Source organism: Dendropsophus ebraccatus, chromosome 10 (genome assembly GCF_027789765.1).
Source record: "Dendropsophus ebraccatus isolate aDenEbr1 chromosome 10, aDenEbr1.pat, whole genome shotgun sequence".
In the NCBI taxonomy this organism is placed as follows: domain Eukaryota; kingdom Metazoa; phylum Chordata; class Amphibia; order Anura; family Hylidae; genus Dendropsophus; species Dendropsophus ebraccatus.
The window spans coordinates 55,325,880-55,339,880 of NC_091463.1; the positions used below are offsets into that span (position 1 = coordinate 55,325,880).

A 14,001-nucleotide genomic window follows, 5' to 3' on the forward strand; every position below is an offset into this window, starting at 1 on the left:
CAGTAAGAAGGGAGGTAACGGTATCACTCCTGGAGTTTTTTTTAATTTTTTATTACTCATTATGCAGCTAGTCAGTCAATATATAATTCAGTTAGTATTACCTCATTTGTTGCTCTTAAAATGGTCCTATCTGAAATTTCCTGGAATCCTTTTCTTTGTTGGGTATCATGGTGACCCCCTGCAAATGACATGTGTTTCTGTGCACAAATCACAGCAGAAAAATAGTCCGGCCCTACTGACCGTCAGTGGGGATATGAACCTATTGGACACCTAAATAAAAATTATGATTATATAACTCCTATCACACAGTTTTGATGGATTTAATGACATCACTGGTTCCCTGACTCTGGACTTATTATAGATGTACAGTATAGATGTGAGGATTACTACACAGTCCTCCTAACAGGCAAGGATGGTACTGTCTTTAGCTGCCCATGTGAGGCTGTACTGGTGCACCATGGGACTGGGAGCAGATTTGAAAGGAAGAGAATGCAGATTGAAATCTGAAAGTCAATATGGTGACTGATCAGAGGTCACATGACCCTGCCACAGTAATGAACTGCATAGATGTGACAGAGCTGGGTGAAACAGATGACACTGCAGCAGGGGCTTAGCTAGGGGTTCAGCCTAGGGGGGCGAGCAAGTCTGAGTGGGCCCCCAACCGATTATGTTACCCAAACTTGACGACAATGCTTTCTTAATAATAAAGGTTATATTCTGCTCCATTGCTCATAGTGAATTAAGATTTAGATTAGTGTTAGAGGCTTCTACATTTCACATATATAAACACATTAAAAAAAAATTAACATTATGGACGATTCTCGATTTTAATCTCAATTTTATAATTTTTTTTTTTATAAATCTATCACTATCTGTACCTATCCCTACTCTTTCCTGCATTGTCCCCCCCAGCTGCCAGTAGCTGTATATACTGTGTTAGTAGAGTGACTGTATAAACAGCACCAGAGCCAGCACAGTGTATATGGAGGAGACAATACAGAGTGTGAATATACTGTGACAGTCTCCTCCATACATGGAGGACTATACATATGAGTATATAGAGAGAGAGTGTGCACTCTGTGTGTATATGTGTATATGGACAGTGCATACAACTTATAGAGAGAGATCACAGTGCACTCTCTCTGCATTGTGCATATGCACAGTGCCACTGTGGTCTCTCTCTATAAGGTGTGTGTACTGTCCATATACACATATACACACAGAGTGCACACTCTCTCTATATACTCATATGTATAGTCCTCCATGTATGGAGGAGACTGTCACAGTATATTCACACTCTGTTTTGTCTCCTCCATGTACACTGTGCTGGTACTGTGTACATGGAGGACTATACATATGAGTGTGTGTATATACTGTATAGAGTGAGGTAGAGTGTGCACTGTGGTCTTTCTCTCTATAAGGTGTGTGCACTGTATATATATATATATATATATATATATATATATACATGCACTCTATACAGTATATACACACACTCATATGTATAGTCCTTCATGTACACAGTGCCAGCACAGTGTACATGGAGGAGACAATACAGAGTGTGAATATACTGTGACAGTCTCCTCCATACATGGAGGACTATACATATGAGTATATATAGAGAGAGAGTGTGCACTGTGTGTGTATATGTCTATATGCACAGTACACACACCTTATAGAGAGAAAGACCAGAGTGCAGACACACAGACACACACACACAGAGCACACCTTAGAGATGAGAACGGGGGCTGTGCGGTGGCCTGGACAGTTGTCTCTGGAGTCCCGGCAGGCTGACACCAGAGTGTGTGTGGCTAGGGCCACAGGCTCTGCAGCGGCGGCCTAGAGAGACCTCCTCCAGACTCCGGGAAGCCAGACAGGCGTGCCTCCCTGTATGACAGGTGCGGGTGTAGCGGGCAGCACTTGGGGCCAGAGGCTGTGCAGCGGCAGCCTGGAGAGGAGTCCCCCAGACTCCCGGTAGGCTGGCCAGTGTGTCCCCTGCGCGGCTGTTTGAAGATCGCGGCCCGGCGGCGATCTCATTGGTCCGGTCGGGCGGCCCAGCAGGTGGCGCTCTGACCTGCAGAGAAGCAGCTTGCCAGTCCAGGCCCCGCTCAGGCCGGAAGCTGCCGGTAACTGCAGCTGTGCGTCCTTTTGTGGCTGGAGGCAGAATTGTTCTGCCTTCGGCCACAGGAATGATTAAATGGCCAGGATCAGCACCCAGCAGGGCCCTGCACTTGCTGGATGCTAGGGGGCCCAATACAGCCAATATTTTCTGGGGATCCCAGTGGGCCCCTGCCAGGGTGGGCTCAGGGGCGGCCGCCCCCTCTGCCCCCACCTAATTTCGCTACTGCACTGCAGGAATAGTAGTGGCTATTGTGCATTATATGAACAAAGAAAAAAATCTTTGGGTCGAACTTGCTAGTCAGCATCACAATGTTGGATGGACAGTGCACATGGTGACCTGACACTGAATACTAGAAGCACCCAGTGTGGTGATGCTTGGCTCTGATCGAACTCAGAAATTGCATTTAGGGATGTAAGGTTGTCACTAACAGACCTAGTAGCAAACTGTGTAATAGAGAGCATTTGGGCTATTCCTTATTGTTCCTTATTTTGCAGATACCGTATGGTAGGCCACTGGAATTGATAGGGGTATACCTGTAGGGGTAAAAGTTGTGACTGGGCCTTGGCACCCAGAGCTGGAGTGAGGAGCAGTGTGTAAATGCATGGGTCTGGTCTGAAGTCTAAAATGGTCTGAGCATCTGATTTAAGTGTTTGAGTTAAAGGGGTGGGCCACTTTATAGTAAAATTGTTCAGTGTACAGTATCAGTAACTGTACTCACGAAGTATACTAACAGCAACTCCCTGTATACCTCATAGAGCTAAAATCAGACTACACTTCGCCAGGTCAGGCTGACCTGCTCTGCGATGTGTCCATAAGATGGCCAACATGGAGGATCATGTGACCATGCCCCGCCCCCAAGTGTCCAACACTGAGCCTGTATATGACTATGAAGGACACTGGGGGCGGGGCATGGTCACATGGTCCTCCGTGTCGGCCATCGTATGGACAGAATTACCACAGAGCAGGGCACCACAGCATGGAGGAGGGGAGCCTGATTTTAGCTTATTTTAGGTACTTAGGGAGCTACTGTTAATAAGGGCTGTAAGTAAAGTTACTAATACTGTACAGTGAGCAATTTTACTATAAAGTGGCCAATCCCCTTTACGTTTAATCTCTGGCCTGAGGTCTTAGTATGTACAAGGTAAGATTTTTGTTTGGTTGTAGTAGATGGGGACTGAACAGGAGCCCGGGCTTAATTTTTGCACCAGGGCCCATAAGCCTTTAGCTATTCTTCTAGATAGACAGTGTTATACATGTAACACTGAGTTTTGTTTAATGACGTAACAAACATATGCACACCCATCTATCTCTCCCCCTCCACTGACTTACTGGGTAACCTTGTTCTTGAACATTCCCCCAAGCAGACATATATAGCATATCCCGTCAATATGTCAAGACCTTATGTTTGATACTGTATATTGATCTCTGATTTATACAGCTATCTATGAATATGTATTGCTGACTTTGGTGCTGATCTATATCAGTGTGTTTCTTCTCCATCTTTACTTATTCTCTTTACAAGTTTCTCTGATATTTCAATGTACATAATTATTTGATATTTCTATGTTGCTCACCCTCTTATACACATGACTTGGATTTGTGTGTACTTTAAAGGGGTACTCCAACAAAAATCTTTTTCTTTCAGATCATCTGGTTTCAGAAAGTTATATAGATTTGCAATTTACTTCTATTTAAATATCTCAAGTCTTTCCATACTTATCAGCTGCTGTATGTCCAGCAGGAAATGTTGTTTTGTTTTCAGTCAGACACAGTGCTCTCTGCTGCCACCTCTGTCTGAAACAGGAACTGTCGAGAGGAGGAAAGGTTTTCTATGGGGATTTTCTACTGCTCTGGGCAGTTCCTGACTGCTGCCACCCCCTGGACAGGGGTGGCAGCAGAGAGCACTTTGTCAGACTGAAAAGAAAACATTTCCTGTAGGACATACAGCAGCTGATAAGTATGAGAAGACTTGATAATTTTAAATAGAAGTAAATTACAAATCTGTGTACCTTTCTGAAACCAGTTGATTTGAAAGAAAAAGATTTTTGGTGGAGTACCCCTTTAAGCATATTGAGAGGATTTATCAATGGATTTTGTGAAGGCATTTGGGGTAAAATTGTCGCAAATTTTTGGGCAACCACCAGTTTGCTCCAAAAATGTTTGGCTTTTTATGAGCTTTGCCCCCAAAAAATTACAACATTTTACTCTGGTTTTCTGGAGAAAGTATTGATAAGTTCTCCTTACGGTACTGTAATATGCTATTATTGTGATAAAACTAAGGAGAAACAAACTGCAGTGGACTCTTACTATAGTAGATATCATCAATAAATGTGTGTATTTTTCTATAGGGTTTGCTTGGTCCTCCAGGAATACAGGGTCCAGTTGGGCGTCCAGGTCCTGCAGGATTACCGGTACAGTGCATTTAATAAACTGCTTAGTTGTAATGCTTGGGCTGTGTTTACACTGTTGTCAGATCTTCTTCTTTGATATACTTTAATGGTAACACTTGGTCCTAATTCACATTAAAAGGGTCAGTGAGGGTTCTGATATTTTTTTATGTCAAAGTAAAAATGCGCTATTCTTACCATGAAAACTACCAGAAAGGCCAATGGAAACCCTAATAATGGCTCTTAAGCTAAGTGAGACTTACCTGATATGAGTTGTTCTTCACTGTATATTATGAGTGTACAGATTCACATAGTCATAGAAGCAAAGATTTGGCTCCTACCAGATCAACTTTCTCATTTATATTATTCATTGGAACATCTGAACAGTATATGGCCACGACCACACAACGTCCTTTTTTGGCTGTTTGACGGCTGGCATTTTGGCAGCAAAATATGGCCATTAAAAAAAAAACTGTTGTCGAACAGCCCAAAAAAGACATTGTATGGTCATGGCCTGTGATTGCATTATGAATAATTTTCCTGCATGAATATTCATGGAAATTCATGGAAATTGTTTGCGATAATCTTACTGTCAAAAAATTACATAAACTTGTTCAACTTAATCGTTGTGGCAGTAATAATTAATTGGATATGTATGTTCTGTATATATGATCTTATGGACAATATACTTTACATTTGTGTTTGCCAGGGCCTGATAGAAGTTGTAGTTTTGCAACATCTGGAGAGTCGCTGCTCAGGAAACATTGCCATACATACTATTTGATTTCTGTAAGGTTGTAACCTCCCCTATCCTTTCATCCACATGCTTTATCCTCCTTGGATGAACTTAGGGGACATATTAGTACTAAAGATGCCCACACAGCTTCGACTATAGGTGTATAAAATGTATGGCGGCCTCCTAATTCTTCCCCGATAGATGATGTTGGTGGAAAGATTGTCAGGCATTTTGATTCATCACTGCATACACTGTTGTTCTGGGAGAGATAAGCTGACACCAGACCAGTGAACATGTGGCTTTGCCAAACACGTGTATGGGCAGGTTTGGAGAGATATCTGTTGAACCAATGTTCGGCCAACAGATATTAAAAATGTATGGCCACCATCCCTTTGTATCCCCATATGGACTGGGTAATGGTAGGGCAATACAATTTTTAATATACATTTCATTTTATTCAGGGTAATTCTTATTTTTATCTTTTAGGGGCCTCCTGGTCCCCCCGGAACCCCAGGAGCTAAGGTGAGGACCATTCAATTATGTTTATTTTTTTCAAAAACATTTTTACATTGTTCCCGTAGTATTTAATGTTAATGGTTTCTTCCAATGTGATTTCTGTAGGGTAACATGGGCTTGAAATTTCAAGGATCAAAAGGAGAAAAGGTATGTATATAGCATGGTATGCTAATACTTATTTCAGCTTATTCTTATGGTGTTTCAGGGTAATACACATGTTGTTATAGTCACATTGAAAATCTAAGTGTTCACAACCTTTTATTACTCTAATAAATTTGTGGTTGACTTTTAGGGAGACACAGGACTTCAAGGACCCCCTGGACCCCCTGGACAGTCAACGGAGCAGAAGGAACCAGGAGACAGTCAAGTCCAGAAAGGAGAGAAGGTTTGAGTCCTGAGCATGTTACTTAGTAGCATCAGTAAACAGCACATATAGAGCTTCATATGTTGTAATATGCTTTGGGTTGGGATTAGGTCGCTTAGCTCATCCCTCAGGGAATGCAGCTGCAGGTGTCGGCTCTGGTTCATTACATAAATCATCAGTGGATATGGAATACGTCCCTAAGGATCTACACATGAACCGTGTGTTCATTGACAAGTGGATAGAAACAAACAATGCACCCTCTGCAGCTTTAGTCCCCAAGGGCTGCTTTCTGCATGGCATACTTCCCAATTCTCCTGTTATAATCAGGAAACTCCTAGTATAGGCTGTAAATGTCCCAGGTGCCCCATATACTCACCTGTGAGGTGAGCATGTGTGAACAGGTGGGAATTTTTTTTTTATGGAAAAGTAGGTTGTATATAATAAACAATGAAAACAGATGATCCTTACGGGACCAATGGACCAAGAAACCCCACTCTTTGGATCAGCGCAGGTGTAGAGGTGAGTAGTCCGGGACAGAATCTCATGCCCACCATTCACAGTAAGCGGTATAACGCACACATAGACAATTCCAGTCTTGTGTTTATTTAGTGCAACAGACCTTATGGGTTGCACTAAATAAACGCTTTGCACTAAATAAACACAGGATTGGAATCTTTACTGTGAATGGTGGGCATGAGATTCTGTCCTGGACTACTCACCTCTACACCTGCGCTGAACAGTGGGGTTTCTTGGTCCATTGGTCCCGCAAAGATTATCTGTTTGCATTGTTTCTTACCACTTTGGTGGTATCCCATAGCTGCAATGTCAACTACTTCCAGCTTTCATTAAAGTTGTGCCTAGTACAGCTCTCCCAGGTGAGTGCATTTTAGGCTATGTTCACACAATGTAAGTGCCATACTAATCATGGCTGATGCAACAGCGGCCGTGATTAGTACAGAACTTTTGTTGTGCTGAAGGCTGAGGGAATCCTGGCCGGAGTGTATACACATAGTATACACTCTGGTCGGGATCCCTAGCGGCGCCACGAGAAACTGACATTGTGTGAACTGAACCCTAGCAGTTTACACAACGGAGCGTTCGGCTTCGGACACACACTCCATTGTGAGCAGCGGGGAATTCAAGTGCACGAATGCGCCCGCATCCGAATTCAGCAGCGCTAAAGATCATCCAGCCGGTACTACAGTACTGGCCGGGATGATCTTTTCTGAGACCGGACGTTCCGTGACCCGTCCGGGTCACGGAACTGCCAGTCTCATACACAGTGTGAACATAGCCTTACTTGGGGATTGCTATTAAACATTATTACACCAGGAGGCGCCCCTGTGACGTTTTTTTCTGAAATAATAAAGAACTAATATGCATGTTTATTAATTTTACGTCCGTACTCAGTTACAACTGTTATTCTATGTTTTGTGTGCCCTGATGGTCAATTCCTCATAGACTTCAATAGAGCACATTATTAAATTGAAAATAAGACCGTATTTTTAACTCAAAATTACGACAGTGTTTCTGTGTCTGAACATAGCTTGGGATACACATTAACCCTAGGCTATTGTTCACACATAGTAATTCTGTTTTTCGGTCAGTCTTTTTTCAACCAAAACCAGGAGTGAATACATAATTTAAATACATAATGAATAGGAGTGAATACATAATTTGTATCCAAAAAATCCAAAAAAACAGCAGTCAAATGGCCCAAAAAAAGGAGGAGTTTTTACTCACCGTAAACTCTCTTTCTCGTAGTCTTCATTGGGGGACACAGACACCGTGGGTATAGGCTGCTGCCACTAGGAGGCTGACACTAAGAAAAAACAAAACAAGTCGGCCCCTCCCAGCAGGCTATACCCACCCACTGGCACTGAGCTAATTCAGTAGTGAAAAAGCAGTAGGAGGAGCCGAAACAACCATAAAGAAAAAACAGTCCACACTCAAAATCTGAAAAACAACACAGGCCAACAGGCAACCTTAATCAGACAACAGAGGGTGGGTGCTGTGTCCCCCAATGAAGACTACGAGAAAGAGAGTTTACGGTGAGTAAAAACTCCTCCTTTCTCGTGCGTCTTATTGGGGGACACAGACACCGTGGGACGTCCAAAAGCAGTCCCTTGGGTGGGAAGAGACAGAGTGGAGCTAAGAAGAGGAAGAAGCCACTGCTGCCTGCAAGACCATGCGGCCCAGACTCGCATCGGCCGATGCAAACGTGTCCACACGGTAAAACCTAGAAAAGGTGTGCAGCGAGGACCACGTGGCGGCCTTACAGAGTTGAAGAGCTGAGGCCCCATGACGAATGGCCCAGGAAGCCCCAACCGAACGAGTCGAGTGAGCTGCAATCCGGAACGGGGGCGACTTACCCTTACTCCGGTAAGCCTGAGCGATGGCGGAGCGGACCCAGCGAGCCAGGGTCGCCTTAGACGCTGCTGACCCCTTTCGAGGACCCTCAGGGATGACAAAGAGTGAGTCCGAGTGTCGAAGAGACTTTGTCCTGGAGAGATAGATGCGCAGGGCGCGAACCACATCCAGCTTGTGGAGCGCGCGCTCCCTTGGATGAGAGGGGGCCGGGCAGAAAGAGGGAAGAACAATATCTTCGTTGAGGTGGAAAGGCGAAACCACCTTGGGCTGAAAAGAAGCCACGGGCCTAAGTACCGCCTTGTCCTGGTGCAACACCAGCAGGGGAGGGCGGCAAGAAAGGGCTGCCAATTCCGAAATCCTCCGGACAGACGTAACCGCCACCAGGAAAGCCACCTTAAAGGACAAGATGGCCAAAGGCACTTCCCGGAGGGGCTCAAACGGAGGGGACTGCATAGCATCCAGGACGAGATTCAGATCCCACGGGGGAACTGGGTGCCGATAAGGAGGTGCAATGCGCGCCACTCCTTGGAGAAAAGTCCTGACTTGAGGAACTGACGCCAATGGTCTCTGGAAAAAAACTGAAAGGGCAGAAACCTGGCCCTTAAGAGAGCTCAGAGCTAAGCCTGCGTCCAGACCTGCCTGGAGGAAGGCCAGGAGTTGCGCCAGAGAAAAGGGAAGTGGAGGCGCAGAACAGGCCTCACAGTGACGGAGGAAAGCCTTCCAACAACGATAATAAATCCTTGCCGATGCAGGCTTCCGGGCCCTGATCATGGTCCTAATGACCGCATCAGAGAAACCACGTGATTTCAGAATCCAGGTTTCAACAGCCACGCCGTCAAACGTAGCGTGGCTAAACGCGGGTGGCAGAGCGGACCTTGAGTGAGAAGATCCGGTCGGTCTGGTAGACGCCAGGGGACGTCGGCGGCGAGGTTCACGAGATCCGTGTACCAGGCGCGCCGTGGCCAGTCCGGGGCCACGAGGATTACCGGAAGTCCTTCCGACTTTATCTTTCTCACCACCCGCGGCAGAAGCGGGAGAGGAGGAAAGATGTAAGGGAGGCTGAACCGACGCCAGGGAATCACCAAGGCGTCCGAGGCCAGAGCCAGAGGGTCCCTCGTCCGGCAGACGAACTTCGGCAGTCTGTGGTTGAAGCGAGACGCCATCAGATCCACATCCGGTGTCCCCCACCTGCGACAGATCTGGGAGAACACCTCGGGATGCAGGGTCCATTCCCCTGGATCCACCCGTGCACGACTCAGATAGTCGGCCATCCAGTTGTCCACACCCGGAATGTGAACAGCGGACAAGGCAAGCACGGTTTCCTCCGCCCAGGAGAGGATCAGCGCCACTTCCATCATGGCGGCCTTGCTGCGGGTCCCGCCCTGATGATTCACATAAGCCACTGCAGTGGCGTTGTCTGTCTGCACCCGAACGGGGAGACCGTGGAGCTGTGTCTGCCAGTGCAGAAGGGAGAGCCGAATCGCCCGCAGTTCGAGGATGTTGATGGGGAGGCAAGCTTCCTTGGCCGACCAGGTTCCCTGAACCGTCAGATCGTTCCAAACCCCTCCCCAGCCCCGCAGGCTGGCATCGGTGGTCACAATCTGCCAATGAACGGGAAGGAAGGAGCGACCCAGAGAGAGGCTCGGAGACCGTAACCACCACTGAAGGTCTTGGCGGAGGCGAGCCGGTAGTTTCACCCTCCGATCTAGAGAGGGGAGTGACCTGTCCCACCGTGACAGCAGGAAGAGCTGCAGGGGGCGGGAATGAAACTGGGCAAAAGGGATCGCCTCCATAGACGCCACCATCTTCCCCAGAACCCTCATACAGGAACGTATGGACACAGGGCGGTGGCTGCAAAGAGCTCTGATATTGGCCTGAAGGGACTGCAACTTGTCCTCTGGAAGAAAAACGCGGGCCTGTACTGAATCCAACCGCATCCCCAGAAAAACGATGGACTGGGCAGGGACCAGGGAGGACTTGGAACGGTTGAGCAGCCAACCGAAGCGGGAGAGCGTATCCAGGGTGATGTGGAGGCTCTCTAAATTCTGGTCCTTGGATGGGGCTTTGACGAGTATGTCGTCCAAGTAAGGAGTTACTGAGACACCTCGAGCCCGAAGAAGAGCCATGACAGCCGCCATGGTCTTCGTGAAAACCCGCGGAGCCGAAGCCAGGCCGAACGGAAGAGCCACAAACTGATAATGCTCTTCCCCTACTGCAAAACGCAGGAAACGTTGATGAGGAGGATAAATCGGCACGTGAAGATACGCGTCCTGAATATCCACCGAAGAAAGAAACTCGCCTGGCTCCAGAGATGCGATCACAGAACGCAGGGACTCCATCCGGAAGTGAGATAGTCGGACGTGACGATTCAGACGCTTGAGGTCTAGAATCGGACGCACCGAACCGTCCCTCTTCGGAACCACGAATAGGTTCGAATAGAACCCGCGGAACCGTTGAAGAGGAGGGACGCGAACAATCACTCCCTTCGAGAGGAGGGAAGGGATGGCCTGGAAAAAACCGTCCGCCAGGGCAGGGGACCTGGGAGGACGAGAAAGGAAAAAACGATCGCGGGGAACGGAAACGAACTCGATCTTGTAACCCTGTGAGATCAGTTCTCGCACCCAGGCGTCCTGAACATGAGCAAGCCAGACCTCCCGGAACAACAGGAGGCGGCCGCCCACCTGAGGAGATCCGGGTGGAGGAAAACCTTCAGGAGGAGGAGGGCTTGGAGGTGCCAGGCTTAAAGGGTGGGCGGGAGGCGGCAGATCGCGCCTGCCAGGAAGAACGGTTCTTAGAGAAACCGGACCTTTTGTTCTGAGGGGCCGCCGACTTTCCGGAGCGAGACGGCGGAAGCGACCGAAAGGAACGAAAGGAGCCTGGTTTGCGACGGGGATCCTGACGCTTGGGGCGCTGCTGGGGAAGATTGGTACTCTTCCCCCCCGTGGCATCGGAAATTATGTCATCCAGACGTTTCCCGAAGAGACGAGAGCCCGCAAAAGGAAGACTGGTGAGAGAACGCTTGGAAGCGTTGTCAGCCCGCCACTCCCGAAGCCACAAGGACCGGCGAATGGCTACAATATTGGCCGACGCAAAAGCCGAACAGGCTGCAGCGTCCAGAGAAGCCGAACAGAGGTACTGAGCCGCGTCCTGAACCTGTTGGGCGAGGTCGGCCAAGTCCTCGGCCGATACGCCAGATGTAAGGCCGTCCCTCAGTTGCTTAGCCCACACTGAAATGGACTTAGACACCCAAGTGGAAGCAAGTGTGGGAAGGAGAGAGGAGCCAGCGGCCTCAAAAGCTGACTTAGCTAAGGACTCAGTGCGTCTGTCAGTGGAATCCTTAAGAGACGACGCATTGTCCAGCGGAAGAGTCGTGACCTTGGTCAGCCGAGAGATCGGGGGATCCACAGAAGGCGGACCTGACCAGCGAGACACGAGGTCTTCGGGGAAAGGATAAAGAACCGACAAGTGTTTAGGCTTAGAGAAACGCTTGTCTGGGGTCTTCCAAAATTTGGAAAACAGGTCATCAAATTCCTTGTGACTGGGGAAAGTGCTGCGGACACGGTGGCCGCTTTTATGGAAAAAGACCTCATCAGCAGGCGATGGGTCCGGAGCATCCTTCAACTGGAAGGTATCGCGGACTGCGGCCACAAGGCTGTCCACAGTGGAAGCCGCGTGAGAAACATCTTCAGGATCAGAGTTGAAAACCGACTCTGAATCCGACAGATCTCCTGGCGAATGGGATCGCCTGTTAGGAGAGAGATGCGTGGGGGCCAGGCTAGTTCCAGGGGAGCCAGAGGAAGAGCGAGAAGAGGCACGGCGAGGACGCTTGTGGGAGCGGCTCCTGCCGGGACGGACGCCACTGACTGCCGGTCGGGATTGGGCGGGCGCTGAAGAAGTAGCAGACAGGCGGTCGAGGGCGGCCGCCACAGACTGAGACAACTGAGCCATCTGCGACACTGACTGGCAGAGAGAGCGCGCCCAGGCCGGGGCAGACTCCTCAGACTCCGGTGGGGGGTCCTGAGTAGGGGACAAAGACGAACAGGACTGCATGGAGCAAGCAGCGCAGAGAGGCTGAGAGTGGCCAGAAGCAGATTTAGTGTTACAAGACGTACAGAAATAGTAGGTAACAGAGGAAGGAGGAGGATGCTGGCGGCGTGTGGATTCAGATCTTGAGTCAGACATAATGAAAAAAATTAAATATATATATCTATATTAGAAAAACCAGCCAGCTAGTGAATTCCTTCAGGCAGGCAGCTGTTGGAGACTAAGAAGTAACCAAAAAGCCTGCAGAATAACAGAAAAACATACAGTGAAAAACTCAGGACAGTAAAAAGACAACCAGGCATAAGAGTCCCAGAGAGGCCTTACCAGACAAATCCGGACAAAAAAAGGCCGAGGTCCGGTCAGGGCACAGGACGGCTGCTGAGGGCAAGATGAGCAGAAGAAGCTGGCCAGGAACGGCAGGCTGGGGGCTGTAGTCCCACAGAATGAGGGCTCTTGCGACCGGGGAGCTGCAGTCTGCTGTACCGACCGGGCTGCACAGGAGCGCGTCACGAGCGGAGTGACGCGTCACGTGCGTGCGTGGTGACGTCAGGCGTCGGCCCGCGCGGGAGAGAAGACCGCGCGCGGGAAATACAAAAAAAGACCGGGAAGAGCGGCGTGCGGACAGAGGAGGCCGCGAAACCGGAAGTCACGGGCCGGACCCCGGAAGTCGCGGCCCGTAGGAGAAGAGGAGGCCCCGCACCCGGCAACTACAAGACCGGCATCCCAGGGCCCGACCCCCGCATGCGGTGACGGTATAAGACCGGAACGCCGCAAGAGGACGCGGGGGACACGGGAGCCGGAAGCGCATGTGAGGGGCCGCCGTAGGGGGCGGCGGGAGAGGGCGGCGGGCGGGGGCGGCGTCCACTGGAGGGGACCGGGGGACCCGTACAACCCACGGGAGGGAGGGAAGAGAGAGCCGGGGAGGAACTACTTACCCCTCTGAAGCCCATGGATCTTCTGCCGGCACTGTGCCGCGCTGCCGCGCGCAGCTTTGGGGGGCTGGGCGGGCAGGGGCTGGCGGAGCAAGTCCGCATAAGGAGCAAACAGACAGCAGGGCTAGTCTGTGTCCTGGGCGCTGGGTCCGGCCGGTGGCAACCTAGGGTAAACAGCCCCTTTCCAGTTAGGGTCTGTGCCCTGGTTGCATGAGGGGGGGATCAGGGTGAGTCTTTAAATGACCCACCGTGCCCCGACCTGTAAAAGGAAAGAGTTAAATTTACAGAAAAAAACACAAGCAGAAACTGGTCTGGAGCAACCAGACCTGCGTCTGCCTCCTACTGACACTAAGCTAAACTGAATTAGCTCAGTGCCAGTGGGTGGGTATAGCCTGCTGGGAGGGGCCGACTTGTTTTGTTTTTTCTTAGTGTCAGCCTCCTAGTGGCAGCAGCCTATACCCACGGTGTCTGTGTCCCCCAATAAGACGCACGAGAAAAGACATTGTGTGGTCATGGCCTATCTCTTGACA

General features: G+C 49.3%; 1 protein-coding gene across 2 annotated transcripts in view; it reads left to right on the plus strand.

The window, feature by feature from the left end:
* Positions 1-14,001, plus strand: part of COL4A5 (collagen type IV alpha 5 chain) — a 135,870-nt gene that overhangs the window by 58,818 nt on the left and 63,051 nt on the right. For both annotated transcript variants that reach the window (XM_069942631.1, XM_069942629.1), the window contains exons 10-13: positions 4,471-4,533; positions 5,732-5,767; positions 5,867-5,908; positions 6,054-6,146. In XM_069942631.1, the coding sequence (XP_069798732.1) occupies positions 4,471-4,533; positions 5,732-5,767; positions 5,867-5,908; positions 6,054-6,146 (234 nt within the window). The remainder of the gene's footprint in view (positions 1-4,470; positions 4,534-5,731; positions 5,768-5,866; positions 5,909-6,053; positions 6,147-14,001) is intronic.